Source organism: Bidens hawaiensis, unplaced genomic scaffold (genome assembly GCF_021521415.1).
Source record: "Bidens hawaiensis isolate Kalapana, Puna unplaced genomic scaffold, B.hawaiensis_p1.1 tig00031487_1, whole genome shotgun sequence".
Classification (NCBI taxonomy): domain Eukaryota; kingdom Viridiplantae; phylum Streptophyta; class Magnoliopsida; order Asterales; family Asteraceae; genus Bidens; species Bidens hawaiensis.
Genome location: NW_027505214.1, coordinates 1 through 19,527, shown reverse-complemented (window position 1 = coordinate 19,527; position 19,527 = coordinate 1). Strand labels below are relative to the sequence as shown.

The 19,527-nt window shown below is 36.3% G+C and overlaps 1 protein-coding gene and 2 pseudogenes across 2 annotated transcripts; 1 reads left to right on the top strand and 2 right to left on the bottom strand.

Moving 5' to 3' along the window:
- Positions 1 to 817: 817 nt before the first annotated feature.
- LOC143611552 (cyclin-dependent kinase D-3-like) lies at positions 818 to 6,986 on the bottom strand. The gene is made up of 8 exons (XM_077085752.1): positions 6,859 to 6,986; positions 6,608 to 6,769; positions 5,124 to 5,422; positions 4,449 to 4,557; positions 2,972 to 3,097; positions 2,309 to 2,544; positions 1,965 to 2,222; positions 818 to 1,081 (listed from the first exon to the last, which is right to left on the bottom strand). Exons 2-8 carry the CDS (start codon positions 6,716 to 6,718, stop codon positions 1,012 to 1,014), a joined length of 1,209 nt encoding a protein of 402 aa, XP_076941867.1. The 5' UTR covers positions 6,719 to 6,769; positions 6,859 to 6,986; the 3' UTR covers positions 818 to 1,011.
- Positions 6,987 to 11,680: 4,694 nt separating this feature from the next.
- On the top strand, positions 11,681 to 13,341 carry LOC143611541 (L-cysteine desulfhydrase pseudogene; annotated as a pseudogene).
- A 2,199-nt stretch (positions 13,342 to 15,540) lies between these two features.
- LOC143611548 (ABC transporter B family member 21 pseudogene) lies at positions 15,541 to 18,715 on the bottom strand (annotated as a pseudogene). Its single transcript, XR_013149788.1, has 3 exons — positions 18,443 to 18,715; positions 16,657 to 18,359; positions 15,541 to 15,949 (listed from the first exon to the last, which is right to left on the bottom strand). The product of XR_013149788.1 is annotated as an ABC transporter B family member 21 pseudogene (transcript).
- Between the last annotated feature and the right edge of the window lie 812 nt (positions 18,716 to 19,527).

The window sequence follows — 19,527 nt, the reverse complement described above, 5'->3', positions numbered from 1 at the left end:
GCACCTCTAACCTAGGTGGACTCGGTGAGGATCGAACTTGTAGTACATATCAATTATATGTTTTACTAAATTATTTTAAGGAGTTATCGTATCAGAAGCTGTTTTATAATTGTGATTGTGTTTTACTCTTTGGATATGTATAGAATTTTTTTTACTGGTTGGTCGTTAGATTGAATAAAAAAATTGTGATGAAAAATATGTTTAAAAAATAGTCGGATAGTGAATAGAACGTCTAAAATACCTAAAATAACTTTTATTTTGACTCATTATAATACCTAAAATAACTTCTGAGCACGCCTACGAAGGAAATAGAACGATTGTATAAGTTTCAAGGTAAAGACCCCGGCCAAGGGTTGGTCGTCCTTAGTTAAGAGAGAATTTATGTGATGGAGAACCATAACAAGGGTGACGTAATCGCATCTTTATCATGGTTTCATCAGACTTCTATTATACAAAAGCATACTGTGTGCTATATAATATATTATTCGATTATATTATTCGATCATACTATGTATCATATCATTCAATTCCGGTCTCTTAACTTGAAATAAAATAGATAAGTTTTAACTTTCAAACGATTACAATAAAGTTGCATGTAAACTGGTAACAAGTTACGCCGCAACCCTCTTTTGGATAACAAAACCAAAACTACCAAAAACACAGCTTTGAGTTTTAGGAGCCAAACAATTACTTGAAATGAAATACACATAATTGTGTTATTTTATGATTAAAAACAGATTGTGCACATGTTAGATCAAAACTAGTGTTACAACCCAAACTGTATTAAGCTTGGATGGGCTCTTTAATGTTTGGGCTCTTTAATGTTTTTACAATCTAGCAACATAACCAAACATGTCCGATCGTTCTCGGACTACAGAATAATCATTCTCGACATAAATCAAACCCAAGCCTCCCCTTGCTACAACATAAACGACTCACTCTGCTTAATCTCAAAACACACAAAAAAAAATAATAGAATTGTATGATCGACAACCTATCGTTGAGATTTCATCAATCTTCGTCTTCTTCGGGGATTTGAAATTCAAGGTCTAGCTTTCTCTTTAAATGAGTTCTGTCAGCACTGCATGGCAAAAATGTAAAATAGATGGAAAGTGAATAATCATATTCATGACAAACAAGATACTTGCATATATAATTACTAAAATAACCTACAAATATTCTTGTTAATAATATAACTTTTTGTGGGATCGAGCAACAGCTGTTCATAAATGTTTGATCAGGTTCGATTTGCAGTTAAAATTAAAATGGCTGTAAATTGCAATGCGCATGTATGCCAAATTTACTTCTTCATACTTTCATAGGTAATAAATATATTACACGGAAACAAAATATGTTTTCGAAACTTGTCCACGAGTTTTCTTACATTGTGTCATTATAAAAGGTTGCTTTAGATAAGTAATCGGTAGTCAAACAGTTCCATTATAATTATTCAACTTAAACATGGCATTTGATGATAACTTCCTATGTCCCATTGAAAAATGCAACATTGCATATTAGTTAAATGTTTAAATTTCCCTCAAAAAGAATAAAATGAAAGAAACTCGTGGGCCAAGATAGGAAGTTATCGATTCACAATAATTAATAATGAAGAAAGATAATAGCTTCAATCCAATAGGAATGAAAGTTAATTTAACTTAGAATCCATATCATAGATTTAAAATTTTTCTTAAAATTTATTTGTCCATAATTGTGCAAAGAAGATTAAAAAGTCAATCCTAATTATTAATTGCTTTTAACTAATAAGGAATGAAAGTTAACTTAACCAAGATTTAATATCAACTCAAATCCAGCATAACAAACAATAACTCTTAATCCCTATTTATAGAAAAACTAAATAACAGATATAAATCACATAACCCGATCTCAAAGGGTGAATGAAGTCAACTTTTCACTTAAGCTTGCAGGTTGCAAAAATTAAACTTAATAACGTAGATTATATGTACCTGTTAATCGTTGGTCTAGCTGGCGGCCTTGCTTCAAAAACAGAAAAATCTAGTGACATCGGTGCGGGCCCACTTCTTTCATTACCAATACCATGATCATCAACTTTTTCAGGTTGTGAGACCACTCGTTTTGACTTTCTTGTGGGCGATAACACGGTTGGACCAAAATCTGAAGGCTTTGAATCTACAGACTCCCGTTTTGGTGGTGGTCTTGGAAGCAAAGCCGGTTCAGTAGGTGGCGGTCCAGATGTAAAGTACCTACCACAAAATCAATTTTACGTGTTTAGTCCCTCAAGTTTACAATACTTAAACTAACAATCTAAACTAGCAATCTAAACAGTTACCTGTGCTCTAATGCCTGTTGTGCTGAGATTCTGGCCTTTGGACCGTATGCAAACATCTTGGATAACAAATCCAATGCATCATCGTTAGCCATTGGAAACAATGTTCTAAGTGGCTGTCCGGGAACGTACTGGTACTCAACATAATCAGGGAGATAAATCATATCTGACCATTGAGATGCTTTCGGAGTCCCAAATGCAGCAAATATTTTCCCCAATTGATCGATGTCACTGCTACCCTGTGTTTTTATAACAGAAAACAAGCCATATAAAACTTATTAAAATTGATGCGATGATGTCACAGATGGTTATTATATTATAATCATCCATGTTCTGTAAAAGATAAGAGAGTCGCAAGGGTTTTACTGCAAGTGCGTTAATTTATAGATGATCTCATATATATCCTTCTAAAAAGTTCAAAACTTCATGCATATCCTTCTAAACTACGTAATAAAATTCTTACCTTTTTAAAACACTAAAAAAATTTCATACATATGATATTAGTAGTTTCTATTGTTTTGAAAGAGTAAATATGATATAATGAAATTTACAAGAACATATACATGAAATTTTGAAACTTTTAGAAATATATATATGAAATTAAGTATCTATATTAAAAAATGATTTAAGTTAAGTGAAGGTATAACACAGACAACATGAACTTACCTGCAGAAAAGGGCGGCGCAAAAGAAGCTCCGCAAAAATACAAGCTGCAGCCCAAACATCAACCCCGGGACCATACTGTTTTGCACCAAATAATAGCTCAGGTGCTCTATACCATCGAGCAAAAACCTAATCACATCAAATGAGGACAAATGATGGTCAAATCAAAATTAGTGCATTCATGGATGTTTAAATTACAAAAATATAAATCAAATCTGCTTTTAATTAATGGGTCAGGCTAGGCTTGATCTGACCAATCCCTTTAAAACAGAAACTAACAAGCTAAAAAACTATAAATTCACACCAGCCCGTTTATACCCTCATTTAACCCGTCAACCCATTTGACCCATTTAAATAACCAGGTTACACAGGTTACATGTATCTGGGTTAAGGTTCAACTTTCCACACAATCAAGTAAACTGGTTGGTGTTCAGGTTGGTTATATGAACTCACGAACCTGACCGGCTGACCCGGGACAAGTTATGTGGTTATGCAAATTGTGAATACAACACTATGCCAAACACTGAAACATATTATTTAAAAAGAAAAGATTTTACTTAATTGCAAGAAAGCAGATGTTACAAGAAACTACCCTCAGAGTCGATCAAACTATTATATAGGACGTTACTGGAACAGTCTGTTGAATCAAATGTATCTGGGTTAAGGTTCAACTTTCCACACAATCAAGTAAACTGGTTGGTGTTCAGGTTGGTTATATGAACCCACGAACCTGACCGGCTGACCCAGGACAAGTTATGTGGTTATGCAAATTGTGAATACAACACTATGCCAAACACTGAAACATATTATTTAAAAAGAAAAGATTTTACTTAATTGCAAGAAAGCAGATGTTACAAGAAACTACCCTCAGAGTCGATCAAACTATTATATAGGACGTTATTGGAACAGTCTGTTGAATCAAATGTTTTCCTTTGATTGTCAATTAGTGATTCAAACAATTTGATATGTTCATATGCTTCACCTTCAGTAATAAAAATGTTTAAATTCAACAGGCTATGTTTAATAAATCAAATCAATTTCTCTCTATTCAACTAATTCGATTCGATATTTCACATGATTGAAAGTGAATCTTCAAAGAATAAAATATAGAAAAGAAATGGGAAACAACACGTGCCAGTAACTTCTTTTCCAAAAAAAGTGAACTAAAAAGTAAAAACAAGCTACCCAGCATATGAAATACAATACATGGCTATAATCTAACAAACATTATTGGAATTATGGTAAAACAAAAACTATCTATTTAATGTATGAAGTAGAAATTTAATTGAATTGCCATATATCGTCTATAAATAACACTAGCTTATAAATCAAGAGATACAGTCATCAATCCAAAAATAATATGTTTCACTTCAGGCAACATTAGTATTAAACTGATTTACCAGATGCTAAACATGCTATCATAAATTGTCAAAAAGAAGCTTATAACATCCAGCAACTATAAACTGAATGAAAAGATTACCTGGTGAGTAAACCTTCTGTCAGGACTACCAAATATGCGTGCCAAACCAAAATCTGCAAGTTTTAGTTGTCCACGAGGTCCAATCAAAAGATTATTTGGTTTCATATCCCTGCCAAGAAAATTTTCAAACAATTAAGAAAACACATAAATAATGTATGCAGCGAAAAGAAGCAAATTATATTTGTAACATCATGCCACATTAAAACACTGTTAGGAGCATTTGGTTTAAGGAACTCTGCATGTCCAATATTTGTATATCATATTAAATTTTATAATATCTTACATACACTTCCAAAATACTAAAACTTATCATGTTTATCCGTTCCATAGTAAATAAAATAAAATCACTTACACCACTTTATTTCATTGAATAAACGAATAGAAAACTGCCCGCCAAGATGATAATAGGAACTGTTATAAGTGATTTTATATCATTTACTATGAAAAGATATGTATGATACTTTTCGTGCTTCGACAGGGTAATTAGTATATTATATTTGGACGTATATATATGAAATTAATCCTAGTTTTACAGATGAAATCAAGTACAATGGTTACAGATGTTAATATTTTTGAAGTGTATTTTCAGGTTTTTCCATCTGTGATGGTTGTTTTGGTTAGATAAACTAAATTTACACCCACAAAAAAGATAAAGTTTGGGTCCCATATTATTACCTATGCAAAACCCATTTCTTGTGACAGACAGCAAGTCCTTTTAATGTCATTTGCAGGTATGACTTTATATCAGTGGGCGAAAGAACAATGTTTCTATCCCGAATAACAGCTTCAAGATCAGTCTCCATAAACTCAAATACAAGGTGCAAATTCCCTTTATGAGGAAAAGCATCAATCAGCTCTATTATACTTGGATCTTTAATCTCTTTCAGTAACTTTATTTCTCTAAGAGCAGTAAAATTCACCCCTTCCTTCTGCTTCCCAAGCCGAATTTTCTTTATTGCAACCGTTTGTCCTGTCTGTTCCAGAAGCCAATAGTAAATATAATACCACATATGTATCATTTTAACAAAATTTTAGCCTCAAAAATATGTTTATAGACAAACAATCTGAATATCAAACACCCACTGTATCAGTTAAGTGATACGCAGAAACCAGAAATAGCATTAGTACAACAATATATATAGCATTATACATGTATCATGGGTCACCAAACATCACCACTGTATGAACAAAGATTAAAAAGAGTATATAAACACAACATAATACATCATTGAAGTTACTTTACGCTTCATAATGAGCTTACATTCAACGGCTTATTGTGTTTCTCAAAAAAAAACATTTTCGACTGTTGGGATGAGAAAAGTGCTTATGTTTATACTTATTTAGGGGTTAAATAAGCTATTTGCTATCGCAATTTTATATTGCTTAAACAGATTCTTCTCCACAAATACAAACTAACAAGTTTACCCTAGTCGTAAAATAGCCTATTCATAATAATATGCCTATAAGCATAATCTGTTAAGTTAACAAATCCCAAACACGAAGAATCAAAACAGACCATGAGACTCAGTAGTCACAAGAACACATACATAGCCACAGAGGCACATGCAAGTCATAGCGATAAGCTAGGGATGAGCATTTTCTACTTAATTCCGTACCAAACCTGAAACAACCAAACACAACCACTACCAGTACTCGTTTTTCATGTTTTCAGTATCCCTAGCATTCGGTTTCAGTATTTTCCAGTATTTTCAAAATATGAACCTGAAAAATCGTTACGTATTCAATACAAGCTTTCACTTGTTTCGGTATATTAGTTCAGTACCTATCTCATCCCTACGCTAAGCCGAGTACCGATAATAACAGCATACAATGCAGTGTAACCATACCATAGTATCAATCGCATTGAACACGACACCATAATAGCAACAGACAAATCATAGCAATAAGCTAAGGATGAACTTATTTACCGAATACCAGTACCGTACCGAACCAGCAACGACCAAACACAACGGTAATCGTTTTTCATGTTTTCACTATCCCTGCCATTCAATTACGGTATTCCACTATTTAAAACAGTACCAGTACCTAACTCGGTACGAGCTTTCACTCGTTTCCAGTATCGGTATTTTTAGTCACCGCACCGATCTCACGCCTACGATAAGCTGATTATAACAGTTAACAATGCAGTGTAACCATACCTTAGTATCAATCGCCTTGAACACGACACCGTAAGTACCTTCGCCGAGCACCTCTCGCTTTAAATACCGATCCGCAACCTTCTTCGTCAACAACTGATCTAAATCCGTCATCTCGTTTCCTCAATTCCAATCAATTAGTAGTCACAGTAAACCGTATTCTCCGTTATTACACTCCAAAACCCTAGCAATTGACGAAAACCCTAAATTAAGAAGACCTAATTGCTAATTTGAGTGCGAGTATGAACTAAGAGTTGAATTATGAAGATTATATACCTTTTTCAAGCGTCAATTGTGACGTAATCCATGGCTTAATTCACCTGAGAGTGACGGAGATTTAGCTTATAATAATTACTGCTCGTACGGAGAGAGTGAAGGCAGGAGAAAGAGAAAGGTTTGCACAGGGGTTAGTGAGCTCCTCGGTTTGTTATTATCATTATTATTATTATTAGAGTAAAAAGTAACATCCTTTTTGTTTGACAAATAATACGAATTTAGTCCAAAATGTTTACTTTTTGCATATGACCTTCCATGTTTCCTAGTTATTGTCAATTACATCCAAATCACTAACCCCGTTAAATTTAATCATTAAATCAGGGTAGACATGTATTTTCACTATTTCTTTATTATAATACTTATTTCGGTGAACTGTGATTTTCGTCCCTCTGGTTTGTCCAAATCTGCAGTTTTAGTCTGATGGCGGGTTAATTTGTATATGTTTTAGTTCGTTTATTGTTTAGTTTTAACTGTTTATTCTAGAACTCTCAATACGTCATACGTGTATTACTGGATTTCAGGTCACAGATATTTAAGTGCTCAATATGGACCTGCTGTAGCATGGAATGAAGACCCGAGATATGCAGCACGCGAAACGAGAAGTTTAATGATAATTGCTGGTGAGGAGACCCATCGCGATACGTGATGGGCTCCCTTATCGCTATGGGGGTTAAAAATAACTTTGACTTTCTGGTCCATCGCGTATGAAGACCCCATCGCGTATCGCGATGGGTGGTGCAGACGGGTTTTTTTGTTTATAACTTTTTTTTTCATCAACAAGAAACCCTAACTCCGTTTTTACAACCAAGAGGCGATTTCCAACAGTCCTATAGGCGATTTCTACCATCCTAGCTCGTGTGAAGATCCTACATATGAATTCTATCATCCATGTCGAAGATTCAATGATGTCTAGACTCGGCTAATCTCCTAGAATCGCACCCGGGATGTATAGTTTGTAACTCTTTACAGTTTTTCTCTTGTGATTAAGAATACTTATGTTTTGATTATTGATGATTGATATATGATTATTGATGTTTAGTATTTCTGTGTGTTCGGTCGGTTTAGGTTTACGTTGGTTTGAACGATCTGTTACCAGTTGCTAGATAATTAGTCATATAACTGTTTGGTTAGATTGAATACGATAAAACGTACAATTACCCTTAACTAAGTCACACTGGCAAGGACTGTTTGATAACCAGTTCCGTGTGTAAAGTAATTGTTGACGTCTAAGGTTTTGTCTGGTTGACCAGTTTTTAGTTAATCGTTAATAATAAATATGTTAGGTTGCATGAGATACTGTTTGATTGCTTACTTGAATTCCCGGGTGTGATTTGCTTTGTTAACTGTTTACAACTCGCTTGTTCGTTTGTTGCTTAGTTTTCTTAATTTAAACTATTGCTTGTGTGATCAGCACTAAAACCATTTACTTCATAATATTAAACCTGTTACACGAATTGCAATGACCACATACTCCTTGTGATACGATACCCTACTTGCTCTATATATTTAGAATAATTAGGTTTTTGATTGACTCAAACGACGGTCATCATAGTCTAATAGTTTCAAATTTTCAATTTTCTTCCATATGGTTTCATTTCACTTGCAATTAAACCCGAATTCCCTAATCTCGTTAAGTCTGGTCGTTTAACCAATCAGTGTGCCCTTCACGTGATGGGCGGTTTTGTTTCTTCTTTTCTCCTTTTTCCCCAAATACACCCATCCCCTCACGTGAGGGGGCTTGCGAATTAGGATTGAGATTTATTTGGGGAGAAAAACAACAAAACTGGTCGTCATGTGAGAGGCACGCAAATGGGTTAATGACTAGACTTAACGAGGTTAATATATTTGGGTTTAATTGCAAGTGAAATGAAACTACAAGGACGGAAATTGCAAACTTGAAACTATTGGACTAAAACCGCATATTTGGACAAACCACAAGGACGAAAACCGCAGTTCACTGAAATAAGTATTATAATAAATAAATAGTGAAAAGACATGTCTACCCCTAACTTAACGATTAAATTTAACGGGGTTAGTGATTTGGATGCAATTGGCAAGAACTTGAAAACATGGAGGGTCCATATGCAAAAAAATAAACTTTTTGGACTAAATTCATATTATTTTCTAAACCACAAGGACGAAAATGGCACTTATTAACCGAAACCCGACTTTAGAAAACCCGAACTAATTCGAGCCTAATAAAACACTAACCTGAACCCGAACAAACGTGAAGATTGAAGGCGTTTATGTTTTTAATCTTTTTCATTGTACTTATTTTTAATTTTACTTGTTTACGAATCGTGTGTTTCGGTTATGTTGATTTATTATTTTGTTATTTACTTTTACAAGTGAAGATAATTATGTTGTTTAAATTTGTATTATTTTACTTTTTTCAAACCCGAAAATCTGACCCGGTAAACCCAAAATTTTCCACCCGAATAACACCCCATGTGTTTGGACTTTGGACATGGGTTTTTGGTACCGTAGGGAGTCATGTGTTTGACCATCGGATTTTAAAAGTTGTAAATCTATTTTAAATGTTAGTGAGAGGGTGGTGGACATGACCACCCGGTCTTGAACTTGCTCGCTTCGTCTTTGGCATATGATCAACCTTGTTGCATCTAAACCGTTGTCTACGATGGCATGAGTTATATGTAATCAACATTTGAAGGATGCAATGGCATGGGAAATGCTTACGCTCCTTCCAACGGCACCTAGGAACTTGTTCCACGTCCCTCTTGTCCTAGAGTTGTTGGTTTCCACTGGACCCACAGATCCACTGCCATAAGTCTGACAATAAGGTTTACCGTGAGAGAAACAAGAGTCGCATAGTTGCTCAAGGATTTACTCAACAACTCGGATTAAATTTTGGTGAACTTTAGTCTCATTGTCTAACCCACCGCCCTTCGTATGGCTCTCAACGTTGTTGTTTTCAGACATTGGAGTATTCATCAGCTTGATATCAATTACATTTTTCTAAATGATGACTTGGTCAAGCTTTGTGTATATGAAGTAAGCACATGTTATGTTGACTTCCGGCATCCGAAGCATGTTTATCGCCCTAGCAAGACTCTCTATGGCCTCAAGCAAGCACCACATGTATAATATTTTCAATTTGATGTCTGCATTACTTCATTGATTTTCGTTTCAACAACTTCGACACTTCTCTCTTCACATATCGGCATTGTAATGATGTCCTTTACCGTTTGTTATTTGTGAGGTGACATTATTCCTGCTTCGTTTTTCCACTGCACTTTTGTTACTCGTATCATTTCTTGGTATTTCGCGAATGTGCTATGGCTGACCTAAGCATGTTACCATTCTTTTGGGGGCGTTGTTGCTTTTTTAAAGCGTCTAGTATGTTATTATCCCATATTTCTTTACTCAAGACATCTTTGATCGTGCCGACGTGATATCATGCAACCCTTGCACCACCCCTGCTTATACGAAGGCCAAACTTTCACTTATATGAAGGCCAAACTTTCCTCATTCTAATACATTGATATCTAATCCGACAACATACCATAATCTTGTTGGTGCCCTCCAATATCTTAAGACGACTCACACTCACATTGTGTTTGTCGCTTATTAATAAATAAAAAATGTTAACGAGCTTAGCTCGAGCTTTAAATGAGCCGAGATCAAACTTAATTTTTTAGCTCAATAAAGTGATAAATTAAATGAGGTGAGCTCAAGCCATGAGACTGAGCCACATAACCACCACCCATGGTCTAACTAACACATTTAGATATTATTAACTCTATTTGTACTCTTATTAACCACATTATTAACCCAAAACCTGTTTTAACCCGAAACACATTCCAACCCTAAACTCGTCCCGACCCAAACTCGTGTTGAGCCCAGACTTGTCCCGACCTGAAACTTGTTCCTATTCAAAAATCACTATGACATGAAACCGTATCGGGGCGAAACCTATTCCAACCCGAAACCCGTCTCATTTCGACACGAACTCACACCGAAACCTTTTCCGATTTAACCCAAAACCTATTCCTACCCAAACCTGTGTCAGCACGAAACCCGTTTTGACACAAACTCATTTTATCCCGAAAACCCATCTAAACCGAAAATAAACAATTCGTTTGGAAGTCAAGGGAATCTCGATTTCTGATCAACATAAGATATTAATATTCAATCGAAATTAGTTTCATATTTTCTTTCATAATCTTTAATAACACGAAAAATTCTACAAATTCCATGAAACAAACGCGCTCTCGTAGCATAAAATCGTTACATCAGTTACAAATAAAATGAAAAAAAAGGCTCCCAAAGTATTATTATTGTCATGTGACTCTTCGTTTGAAAGTAGAGGGAATATCGATCTCTAATCAACATAAGATATTAAGATTCAATCAAAACTAGTTTCACATTTTCTTTCATAATCTTTAACAACACGAAAAATGTCCATAAATTCAATGAAACGAACGCGCTCTCGTAACACTAAATCGTTACATCAGTCACAAACAAAATGAAAACAAAAGGCTCCCAAAGTATTATTATTGTCATGTGACTCGTTGTTTGAAAGTAGAGGGAATATCGATCTCTAATCAATATATGATATTAAGATTCAATCAAAATTAGTTTCACATTTTCTTTCATAATCTTTCATAACACTAAAAATTTCCACAAATTCCATGAAACAAACGCGCTCCGGTAACATAAAATCGTTACATTAGTTACAAAAAAGGCACCCCAGTATTACTATTGTCATGTGACTCTGCTATCCGCAATCACACCTGCAATCAATCAAACCCAAACCCTAGAAACAACACCACACCAAAAATGGGTGAACAACAAGAAGAAGATAATAACAATAACAACCACCAGCATAGTCATCATCTTCATATTCAGAAGAAGCCAAAGCTATCATTCATCACAAACTCTCAAATCCACGAACAATTCTCACACCACCAACCAGACACTGCACGTATCAACAACGGCAGCTTCGGCAGCTGTCCAGCTACAATAATAACCGCTCAAAAGCAATGGCAGCTAAACTTTTTAAAACAACCTGACGATTTCTTCTTCAACAAGTTACCGTCACAGATATTAAAGTCCCGTACCCTAATTAAAGACCTAATTAACGCAGAAGACGTTTCCGAGGTCTCGATTGTCGATAACGCCACTACGGCCGCTGCGATTGTGTTGCAGCATGTAGGTTGGGCGTTTGCGGAAGGCCGGTTCGAGAAAGGCGATGCGGTGGTGATGCTGCATTGCGCGTTCCAGGCGGTGAAGAAGTCTATTGAAGCGTATGTGACGCGTGCGGGTGGTTCGGTTATTGTTGTGCATTTGCCGTTTCCAATCGCCTCGGATGAGGAGATTGTTGGTGAGTTTAGGTTAGGCTTAGCTAAGGGGAAATTGAATGGTAGGAAAGTTAGGTTAGCGATTATTGATCATATTACGTCGATGCCGAGTGTGATTATTCCGGTTAAGGAGTTGGTTAAGATTTGTAGAGAGGAAGGTGTGGGGCAGGTGTTTGTGGATGCGGCGCACGCGGTTGGGAGTATTCCGGTTGATGTGAAGGAGATCGGTGCGGATTTTTATGTGAGTAATTTGCATAAGTGGTTCTTTTGTCCTCCGTCCGTGGCAGTGCTTTATTGTAAAAAGTCGTTGGCTTCGGACTTGCATCATCTGGTTGTGTCGCATGAGTACGGGAACGGGTTAGCGATAGAGAGCGCGTGGATTGGTACACGTGACTACAGCTCGCAGTTGCTGGTTCCTGAAGTGATTGAGTTTGTGAACCGGTTTGAAGGTGGGATTAACGGGATTATGACGAGGAATCATGACGCGGTGATTGAGATGGCGACGATGCTTGTGAAGGCGTGGGGGACGATTCTTGGTGCGCCTCCGGAGATGTGTCCTAGTATGGCTATGGTCGGGTTGCCTTCGCGTATAGGGGTTTTGAGCGACGATGATGCTAAGAATTTGAGGAATTATCTTAGGGATCGGTTTAAGATTGAAGTTCCTATACATTATCAGCCTTTGAAAGACGCGGAGGTCGGCCCAAGGGACGGGTGTTCTGGTTTTATAACGGGGTATGCTAGGATTTCTCACCAGGTGTACAACACGGTTGATGATTATATTAAGTTCAGAGACGCGGTTAACCAGCTTTTGCAGGAAGAGTTTAATTGCAGCATGCTGGTTTCAAGAGAATAATGATGACGATAATAATAATAAAATCAGTATGTTATCCTTTCTTTTTCTTGTTATTTCATTTCGGTAGAAAGAACAAAAGGCATAAAGTTTGTGATATGTTGTGTAGAGTATGTGCTTTGCACCGAGTTGTTTTTGTGAGGATGCAAGTGTTTTGTACAACAACGATGTTCTTTACGTAATGGTAATCTCAAAGGCCCGGTCTTTTTCAGTTAATAAACGTCAGTACTCCATTTGTTAACTTGGATACCAGACTATGTTAGATATATAGGATTAGGAGATGTTTGACACTTAGGATGTAAACGAGCCGAACTCGAGCTTGACGAGGCTCTAGCTTGAGCTCGGATCGTTTCAAGCTATTATTCGAAAGCTCGGGTTTGGCTTGTGAGTTGTTTTTTCAAGCTCGGCTCGGCTGGTTTATTATCTACTAATAAGTTTATACACATTTTTAATTTTTTTTATATATTTTGAGAAAAATCATAAACGAGCCTAAGCTCGGCTCGAGCTCGTGTAGTACCTTAAACAAGCCAAAGCTCGGCCCGAGCTCGGCTGTGTAGTATGAAATTGATACATAGAAGTCCAAAAGAGGTAAAACTTTATACACAAGGCTCGATGAGCCTAAACGAGCTTTTTATACAAGGCTCGAGCTCGGGATTGATTTCATAAAATGGCAGCTTAACTTTCTCAAACATAGAAGTTTCAAGCTCGGCTCGTTTGAAGCTATTATACTAAAGCTCGGGTTTGGCTCGTGAGTTGTTTTTTCAAGCTCGACTCGGATGGTTTATTATCTACTAATAATTTCATATACATTTTTAATTATTTTTATATCTTTTGAGAAAAATCATAAACGAGCCTAAGCTCGGCTCGAGCTCGTGTAGTACCTTAAACAAGCCAAAGTTCGGCACGAGCTCGGCTGTGTTGTATGAAACTGTTACATAGAATTCCAAAAGAGGTAAAACTTAAATATACACAAGGCTCAACGAGCCTAAACGAGCTTTTCATACAAGGCTCGAGCTCGGGATCGATAACTAAACAAGCTTTATTTGAGGCTTGGGCTCAGCTTGCTTTAAGCTTTTTTATCTATTCGAGCTCGAGTAGCTGCTTGCTTGCACCCCTGTTGACATTGCATCTGGAGGTGATTATATGATATTTGAATAATTTAGGACAAGATTAGCGGCTGTAGCGATATGAGTAACAGGTTGAGCGCGCTTATTGCATTTCTCTTTCTCTCTCTTGTCATTTCTTGTGTTTGTATACATAAATTTGGTTACGTATTGAGCGCCCTTTATATCTATTAGACGTGCATAATAATTTGTTAAAGTCGGAACACAAATAAATATGGTTCGGCTTTGACGGTTTGCTGGTTGGAACTTGGAACCTGGAACCAGTCGTGTAAAACGGACTGATCCTTTAACTAGTATTATATTCGTTTTTTATTATAGGAATATGAAGTCATGTATATGTATTATATTCATGAATTTTGTATGTTAATACATGTATTCATTTGCCACTGATATTCTTTGATAAATATACAGTTTTGCAGTGAGAACATTTTTTTATTCGCATCCTTATTTTCATATTACAGAAACAAAATAAAACCGTGGAGCTAATCGAATGAGCTCATGTGAAGTGCAAGTAATGATGCATAGACTCTGTCCTCAATTTCGATAACTCTTTATGCGTTCCTTTCTCAACGATTACTCCATTCTTGACAACGGCAATATAATCAACACCCTTTATGTTTGACAACGGTTAACCATGACCATATCTAGCGGGTCTTGAACCACTCTTTTTGACTCGACATACAGTGCGTTTGTAGCCTCATCTAGTAGTTAGGACTCTTGACTCGGAAGCGGCTATTATTTTATCCTCGGTGGCATCACCATCCTTTCCATAAGCGATATAGGTCCGATTAGTATTTAGCGTCATTAAACAAGATGTGTTCTTGACTAGCCAGACCCATCTGCGACGTGAGCCACTTGACTTGAATTTTTCGCAACTCAATTCTATCCAACGTGATACTATCCGAATATGGACTGTAAACTCTCTTTATGATTACAACAATTCAACAGTGTTACAATAACATTTATAAATATTAGAAACATAAAGATTTTAGAAGACTACGCGTCAATAGTATATTTGGACCATTTTTAACTTGTTACTCATGTAAACTTTTAGCTATAATATTTTGATTTGAACCGTTTAAAGTAAAAAACACAACCCAAAACGACTATTTAACTATTTAATAAGTAAATGAATCAAAACTGATGACGATATTTGATCGCATGCGTGATATTTGTCAGTGACATATTATGACTTCTTTTTCATTAATCCTTTATTGTTTTAAAAAATAAACACACATCATATATATAAATAAATTTATTTCCCATTGATATTTTTCACAAGTTTACAAATTTTCTAGCAATTAAAAACCTCTTTTCATTCAAATACATATTTTCATATTACAAAATAAAAAAAAAAAATTGTGGAGATGTGTAACCTACTATTTTATAAGAAACAATAATAAGAAAAAAAAAATGGTAGTTAATTTGAAGAGCTCATATGAAGTGCAACTAATGATGCATAGAATCCATCCTTAATATTGATTAATTTTTCGTGTTTTCCTTTCTCAACGATTACTCCATTCTTGACGACTGCAATAACATCAGCGCCCTTAATGGTTGACAACCGATGAGCCACTACCACTGTGGTCCGGTTAACCATGATCCTATCCAACGCGTCTTGTACCACTCTTTCTGACTCAGCATCTAGTGCACTTGTAGCCTCGTCTAGTAATAATATCTTGGGACTTTTAACTATCGCTCTAGCGATAGCTACTCTTTGTTTTTGTCCACCCGACATTTGCACCCCTCGCTCCCCTACCATTGTATCGTAACCCTGCAGTTCACATATTATTCATTACTACTAAAATTTTTATATATATCTTAAACGGGTTAAATCAGAGTATTATAGCTAAAACTGTACACGTTAAACGGGTTGAAAGTGGCCCGGATATATTATTAATACATATAATAAAGTCTTCAAAACTTGTTTTATTTTCAAATTTTTCAAACTGTTACTGCAATCATAAAATTGCATTAGTTCTAATAAGGAATTTTAAAAAGCGGATATTTACGTGTTTCAGCCCGAATTCAAGAAAGATTATTACTTTATAAATTATAATCATTATATTAATATTCATATTATTATTTATTTCAACAATATTGATTTTGTAAGGCATAAAAACATATTGTTTACTATCAAGAAATTTTAAAAATGGACAAAAAGTGTTCATGACAAAAATGGCCCGTCGTGCCTCAAACGGGCCGGATCTATTAAAAGTAATGATTTTGTTATGATTAAAAAACAATAGTGATTTTTAACTCAAGGTGAAGCGGGCCATTTTTAACACCGGTTGAGGCACGACGGGTTAAAAAATCAATATTGACCACCCGGTGTTAAAAATGGCCCGTTTCACCTTGATTTAAAAAATCACTATTGTTTTTTAATCATAACAAAAGCATTACTTTTAATAGATCCGGCTCGTTTCAGCCAGTACCAAATTTGACCACCCGTTTTGACCCGTTAATGTGAAATAGACAAACCTGGTGTAAGGCACTAATGAACTTGTGGGCATTGGCTAACTCGGAAGCAGATATTATTTCAGCCTCGGTTGCATCACTGTCCTTTCCATATGCGATATTGGCCCGAATGGTGTCATTAAACAAGACGGGTTCTTGACTTACGAGACCCATCTGCGACCTGAGCCACTTGAGTTGGAATTTATGCAACTCGGTTCCATCCAATGTGATACTACCGGAATCCGGATTATAAAACCTTTGTAACAGTTGAATAACCGTTGACTTCCCGCTTCCACTCTCACCAACCAACGCCACTGTCTTCCCACTACGAATCGTTAAACATAAATCACAAAATATCTCTACATCGGGTCGGGTTGGATATTTAAAACTAACGTGACGAAGCTCGATTTCCCCTTTGACCGTTTCCAAAGTCAAACCCGATTCATCACTCGGGTCAATCTCTGACTTCCGGTCAAGAATTGCAAAAATGGAGATTGCTGAGCATTTAGCTTTAGTTGAGTCGGGTGCAAACGAGCTCGACTGAGACACTGCTAACGCTGCCATTGTTAAAGCAAAGAAAACTCTAAAAACATCTGTGAAGTTGGTTATTCCCGCTTCAACAAACCGGGACCCCGCGTAAAAACTGGCTGCATACATACAAAACAGTAAAAAGAACGAAACCCCAAACCCGATCCCGCTAATCAAACCTTGTTTGATCCCGGTTTTCTTCGGGCCCTCGCATTTGTTTCTATAAAGCTGCATAACTTTCTCTTCTGCACAAAAAGACGCCACTGTCCTTATACTCCCGACAGCATCATTCGCCACCTGGCTCGCTTCCTCGTACATCAACTTAGCATCAGCACTAAACCCTTTCATGAATTGCATTTGCACATACCCGTTAGCACTCATTAACGGTATTAAAGCAAGTATTATTAAAGCTAACTGCCAGCAAGCTGTGAAAGCTATAACTAAACCCGCGATTGCAGACGACGAGTCTTGAACAATTTGAGCAAGTGCATCACCAACCAACCCGCGAACACTGGCTGCATCAGCTGACAACCGTGCACCGATCGCACCGCTAGAGTTTTCGGGCTTATCGAACCAGCCGACCTCCATTCTGATAACTTTCTCAAAGCATAATGATCTGATTCTTTTTATAAGTTTAGACCCCGCAATCGCAAATAAATAAGATCTTCCGGGATAAGCGAGAAACGATATAACTCCCAGTATTACAAACATCAAAGCCCAGAACTTCGAGTCTTTTCTCATTTCGTGTGGCGGCTTGTAAAATGTTTTGATCATGTTTGAAAGCAGGATGCTGAAAACCGGGAATATTGCCCCATTAATAATAGCAGCTATTGAACCGATCACGATTACTGGTATTTCTGGTTTGTTGAGGTAAACAAGGCGGCGAAGTGGGACTTTCGGCTGTTGTTTTTTCGAGGTTTCATCTGCTTCAATGTCCATGGATTCGGGCTGCACGACACCGAGCTGTGGTGGCAGACTGTATGACATGGACATTGAGTGACGCCGGCTGCTGGTTGACCCTCGGCTCAATGACCGTTGGTAGGATATGTTTTTACTTGAATGACTTCTGAGTTCTTTACCAGTTTCCGAGTTATCTTGATCTTCTGAGTTATGATGATGTGACTCATTATGAACTTCTTGTAGCTTTATAAGTTGTGAGTATGTTCCTTCGGGATCTTGAAGTAGCTCTGTATGTGATCCTGAACAATGTTTAAATAATAATTTAGTACTTTCACAGTTTCACATTGTGAAATTCAAACAAAATAACTATATAAAAATGTACCTTTCTCTACCATTTTTCCGCGATGAATAACTGCAATCATGTCAGCGTTTCTAACCGTGCTTAAACGATGTGCAACGATGACAGTTGTTCTGTTCACCATTATCCTATCCAATGCCTCCTGCACAACTCTCTCGGATTCTGCATCAAGCGCGCTTGTTGCTTCATCTAAAAGAAGGATTCTAGGATCTTAAGAATCGCTCTGGCGATAGCAATTCTTTGTTTTTGTCCACCTGATAATTGTGTTCCATGCTCACCAACCATGGTGTCTAGTCCCTAAAAGTTCATAAAAGAATCCAAATTTTAGGGGTGTTCTTGGTTCGGTTCGAAACCGCGAAACCGCCCAAACCGGCCATCGGTTTGGTTTCGCGGTTGGTTTTCTTTCTTAGCTCTCGGTCGGTTGGTTTGAAAATTTCCAAACTGTAGTGAACGGTTTGGTTTACGATTTGAACCGAAACCAACCGCATAAAACCAGACCGGACCACATGATTTATTTATATGTATTTTTTTAATATTTCATAATATATATATGTGTGTATAAATTTATAACTAGACATATATAGTATTTTGTAATATATATATATATATATATATATAATAGGGTTCAAATAAAAAGAAAGAGTTCCTAAGAATGATAAGAACCAATAGATTTTTGACAAGTGGCATTACAACATATGGTTAAAGAACAATTTTAAGAAACTATGTCGGTTATAGTGGTGAAAGAAGTAATTTTAGGAAACTATGACGGTTTTTAGTAATTTTAAATCTCAACCATTGATTGATATGATCCAATGGCTATGATTTATTCTTAGTATTCCTAGGAAACTACTTATTTTTAGGATAACCCTCCCCTATATATATATGTGTGTGTGTGTGTGTGTGTGTGTGTGTGTGTGTGCATGAACACTACTAAATATGTATGATAGTAAACAAAAAAAGGTGGGCTAAGCCCAAATCGAAAATGCAAGAAACTTTAATTGGCCTTTTTCTTAAATGAGATTTTAAAAAAGTAAAAATCAGTTTGTTAAATTATATAAATTATTACGAGTTGTACAATATTAACATATCATGGATTATTTTGGCCATTT